The 5,361-nt window shown below is 45.0% G+C and overlaps 1 protein-coding gene across 1 annotated transcript in view; it reads left to right on the top strand.

Annotated features, from left to right (window-relative positions):
• The window catches only part of LOC111979703 (metabotropic glycine receptor-like), a 148,834-nt gene that overhangs the window by 16,247 nt on the left and 127,226 nt on the right, over positions 1 to 5,361 (top strand). The window contains 1 exon segment of the mRNA XM_070449019.1: positions 490 to 595. Within this exon segment, the coding sequence (XP_070305120.1) occupies positions 490 to 595 (106 nt within the window).

Here is a 5,361-nt window from a genome sequence, read left to right as displayed (position 1 = left end):
ATTCTCAACCTCTCTCTCTCTCTCTCTCTCTCTCATCCTCCTCTCTCTCTCTCCTCTCTATCACGCTCTCTCTCTCTGACCTCTCTTCCACCCTCTCTCTCTCTCTATCTCTCTAACCTCTCTCTCTCTCTCTGACCTCTCTCCACCTCTCTCTCTCTCTATCTCTCTAACTCTCTCTCTCTCTCTGACTCTCTCATCCCTCTATCTCTCTCTCTATCTCCTCTAACCTCTCATCTCTCTCTCTGACCTCTCTCACCCATTTCTCTCTCTCTCTCTCCCTCTCTTAACCACTCTCTCTTCTCCACTCTCTCCACCCTCTCTCTCTCTCTCTCTCTCTAACTCTCTCCACCCACCCTCTCTCTGTCTCTCTGTGTCTCTTCTGTGCGTCTCTCGTCTCTCTGTCACTCTCTCTCCCTCACCTCTCTCCACCCACCCTCTCTTTATATATCTCTCTGTCTCTGTCTCTCTTCTCTGTCTCTCCTATTACAGGGGTGTGGTTCGAGTGGACGTCAACCTCCAGGATGTGGACATTGACCAGTGCTCCAGCAGTGGCTGGTTTGCTGGAACTCACCGCTGTAATCTGACCAGCATGGATGTGAGTCTAACTTCTCTGATCCTTAAGTTCGTCCATTAATCCTTCCAACTTTCCATCCATCTCTCCGTCCATCCATCCACCATCCATCCATCCATCCATTCCTCCCTCCATCCTTTGTCCAGACATCCATACATCCATCCATCCATGCATCCATCCATTCCTCCTTCCATACATTCATCTGTCCATCCATTCCTCCATTTCTCCATCCATCCGTACAAAACAATCAACCAGGCGAATACAGGACATAAAGCCCTTAGTAAGAATACAGGACATAAAGCCCTTAGTTAGAATACAGGACATAAAGCCCTTAGTTAGAATACAGGACATAGCTTCTTTGCAAGCAATATGTATGTCCCTCTGAATGTTATTGCTAATGCATATAAAACTGCAGAGTACTTGGCAAGATAACACACATCCAAGATGTGTACTGCTACTGGGAGAATCAAAGAAGGCACGAGAGAAAAAACCACCAGTCCTGTTCTTAATAATAATGCTCCCCAAACGGAATCTATTGTCTCGGTGTCGAAGTTAACGGATGACATGTGGTTTGTCTCCATGTAGACAGTCAATCACTCTGGTGGAGCAGAGGGCGGGTTTCATCTTTGTTCTTATGTAAAGAATAGCAAGATTAACAGAATTCTGTAGCAATATTTGCATTGAATATGGGATGCTGCAAATAATAGACCATTGCTTGAAGGTGCGTGTTGACCACAGCTTAATACGGTGTAACATACTCTGCAAGTGGAACAGGGAGGTTTTAACCAGTGTTTCTAGTGACTGGCACCGGGGGGGGGGGGACGTCATATTTGATCACCCTCAAAGTGCAGGAGTTTTTGATGACGTTGTGTGTGTGTGTGTGTGTGTGTGTGTGTGTGTGTGTGTGTGTGTGTGTGTGTGTGTGTGTGTGTGTGTGTGTGTACTGTGTTTGAAGTGTGTGTCAAATATGTGTTGTGTAATGTGTTGAAGCAAAATTCAGTGGTGGGTTCGGGCTTGTTGATCAGGCTTGTTGTTCAGGCTTGTTGATCAGGCTTGCTGATCAGGCTTGCTGTTCAGGCTTGCTGTTCAGGCTTGTTGATCAGGCTTGCTGTTCAGGCTTGTTGATCAGGCTTGTTGTTCAGGCTTGCTGTTCAGGCTTGCTGTTCAGGCTTGTTGTTCAGGCTTGCTGTTCAGGCTTGCGTGGCATGGCCTTGGCTATATGATGTATTATAAATGCAGTGTAATGGATTGCAGCAAGAACACTGAATTATTGACCATACTCGTTGTCTGGGTGCTCCCCCTCCTAGGCTTTTCCCTCTTCTGGGAGTCCTACTGAAGGAACATACCAAGGTTCCATGTATCCCTGTTCTACTGAAGGAACATACCAAGGTTCCATGTATCCCTGTTCTACTGAAGGAACATACCAAGCTTCCATGTGTATCCCTGTTATTACTGAAGAACATACCAACGGTTCCATGTATCCCTCTTCTACTGAAGGACATACCAACGTTCCATGTATCCCTGTTCCTACTGAGACCATACAAGGATGTACGTTCTTATGAACATACCAACGTGTTCCATGTATCCCTGTTCTTACTGGACTAGAACATTACCAATGTTCCATGTATCCCTCGTTCTACTGCAAGCGAACATACCCAAGGTTCCATGTATCCCTGTATCTACTGAAGGAAACATACCCAGTTCCATTGTATTCCTGTTCACTGAAGGACATACCAACGGTTCCATGTATTCCCTTTTCTAACTTGAAGGAAACATACCAAGGTTCCATGTATCCCTGTTCTACTGAAGGAACATACAAGGTTCCATGTGATCCCTGTCTTACTGAAGAACATACCAAGGTTCCAATGTATCCCTGTTCTACTGAAGGAACATTACCAGGTTCATGTATCCCTGTTCTACTGAAGGAACATACCAAGGTTCCATTGTATCAACCTATCCTACTGGAAGGACACATACCCAAGGTCCAGATTCATCTATGTTCTACTTGAAAGGAACATACCAAAGGTTCCAATAGTATCCCTGTTCTATACTGAAAGGAACAAATACCAAGGTTCCATGTATTCCTGTTATACTGAAGCGACATACCAGGTCATGTAATCCGTACCTACATGAAGGAACATCACCAAGGATTCCACTGTAATCCCTTGTTACCAACTGAAGAACAACCAAGTCCAGATCACCGATTTCTCTGAAGACATCTACCAGGTACCATGTATCCCTGTATCTACTGAAGGACATAAAGGTTCATGGCTTCACTGATATACTAGACAGGAACCATACCAGAAGGTTCCATGTATCCCTAGTTACTACCGGAAGGAACATACCAAAGTCCAAGAATGATCCTTGTATCTACTGAAGGGAAAATACCAATGTTCCATAGATCTGTTTACTGAAAGCGAACAAACCAAGGTTACCATGTATCCCTGTTCTAACTGAGGAACATACCGAAACAAGAAGACGTTCCATGTATCCCTGTCCTACTGAAGGAACATACCGAGGTTCCATGTATCCCTGTTCCACTGAAGGAACATACCAAGGTTCCATGTATCCTAGTAACCTGCCAGGATGTGTTATACTGTTAGATTATCACTTGTTCTGAGAGCTAAATTGTGTATGATGTGTGTAATAAAAAGGTGTGTGTGTGTGTGTGTGAGTGTGTGAGCGAGCGAGCAATTCTAATCTTGTCATGTCAGATGAGTAGTACAAAAACACTGTGACATGGGTTGATATTTTCTAAACAACATTTCAAAGCACATTGGACTTTGTCCTCCATTGACTTTGGATCTGCTTGTGTTTTGGCTTAACAGCAGCCAGTGAGTGGACGTCATCTCCTATCAGTCTCTTCTCTGTCCCAACAGAGATGCTAACTGACAGAAGCTTGAATAAGGGTAAGGGGCCTAGGGGTCCAAGCACTGAGTAGCCTACTACTCCCCAATAGAATCCAAACATTAACTTATGCCCCTCAGGAAAGCAATTTTATTAACGTAACTATTCATCAACTGCTGAATAAACAAATTAATACTTCAGTAAATAAATCATTCACGCATCAGTATTTCTAATTATACTTTTTGGGGGGTTAATGACATACATTTTAGTTAAATTAATACGATAGTCAAGTTTGGGGGTTGCTTTCATGTTGTTAGTTGGGAGTTGAGTCTTACTGGCTCGTGCACAATGTGGAGGAGCACTGATGGATTTGACAAGTCATGCTGTATCAGCATCCACCATCTGCCCTACATATCCCTGTGGTCTCTGATATCCTGTGGTCCCACATAGCCTTTAGTCCCACATAGCCTTTAGTCCCACATAGCCTTTAGTCCCAGATAGCCTTTAGTCCCAGATAGCCTTTAGTCCCAGATAGCCTTTAGTTCCAGATAGCATTTAGTCCCAGATAGCCTTTAGTCCCAGATAGCCTTTAGTCCCACATAGCCTTTAGTCCCACATAGCCTTTAGTCCTACATAGCCTTTAGTCTCACATAGCCTTTAGTCCCACATAGCCTTTAGTCCCACATAGCCTTTAGTCCCAGATAGCCCTTAGTCCCAGATAGCCTTTAGTCTCAGATAGCTGGCTGCACAATATCCTGTGCAGATTGACTCTACCAATCATATCATGCTTCTTTAAGACTTGATCTTTAACCCTTACTAGAGTTGAGTTGAGGGACCTACTGTTGCACCACCTTTACCAATTATTTTGCTCTGTATATTTGGATCGATCGATCAATAAACCAATCAATCAATCAATTAATCAAATGTAGTTAGTATTTTTAATAGATAGCTACATGTCACAAAGTGCACATACAGTATAAACACAAAGTGGACATATGAGGAACATACATGCATAGCTACACATCACACTAAATTGGCACCGGCGAACCATTTGTCAAACACAGACTTTCCCTTTGTGGAGCACTGAAAAATACCCATATTGTAGCTATTCTAAATGCTCTGCCTCCTTCTCTTTGAAGTACATCGATGACTCACCACAGCGCTTGTCTTCAGTGGGCTGGAATCCATGGTTACGGAGCTCCAGGTGATTGTCATCTCACATCGAGTCAAGTCTTAATCATGCCCGGCGATCTCTTATGAGCTCCTTTTGAAAGAGGGGACAGGCATTATAGTAGCGATCGATATGGAGCCGTATGAATCAGTCAGGTACCTGTAATTATAAGTCACATTAGTGTTTCCCTTGGCATTGTTTTGGCGGGGAACCCTACAACAAGGCCTTGCTGTTGGCACCTTACAACAAGGCCTTGCTGTTGGCACCTTACAACAAGGCCTTGGTGTTGGCACCTTACAACAAGGCCTTGCTGTTGGCACCTTACAACAAGGCCTTGGTGTTGGCACCTTACAACAGGGCCTTGGTGTTGGCACCTTACAACAAGGCCTTGCTGTTGGCACCTTACAACAAGGCCTTGCTGTTGGCACATTACAACAAGGCCTTGCTGTTGGCACCCTACCACAAGGCCTTTTTGTTGGCACCTTACAAAAAGGCCTTGGTGTTGGCACCCTACCACAGGGCCTTGGTGTTGGCACCCTACCACAAGGCCTTGCTGTTGGCACCTTACAACACTGCCTTTTTGTTGGCACCTTACAACAAGGCCTTGCTGTTGGCACCCTACCACAGGGCCTTGGCGTTGGCACCCTACCACAGGGCCTTGGCGGAGGTGCCGTTGGGGAGAGCTTGAGGGGGTCTTCTAAGGGAGGTGTCTTGGGGAGAGCTTGAGGGGTCTTCTAAAGGGAGGTGTCCTTGGGGAGAAGCTTTGAGGGGG

Source organism: Salvelinus sp. IW2-2015, linkage group LG19, assembly GCF_002910315.2.
Source record: "Salvelinus sp. IW2-2015 linkage group LG19, ASM291031v2, whole genome shotgun sequence".
Lineage (NCBI taxonomy): Eukaryota > Metazoa > Chordata > Actinopteri > Salmoniformes > Salmonidae > Salvelinus > Salvelinus sp. IW2-2015.
The sequence above is the reverse complement of the archived record's forward strand: the minus strand, read 5'-3'. Positions and strand labels throughout refer to the sequence as shown.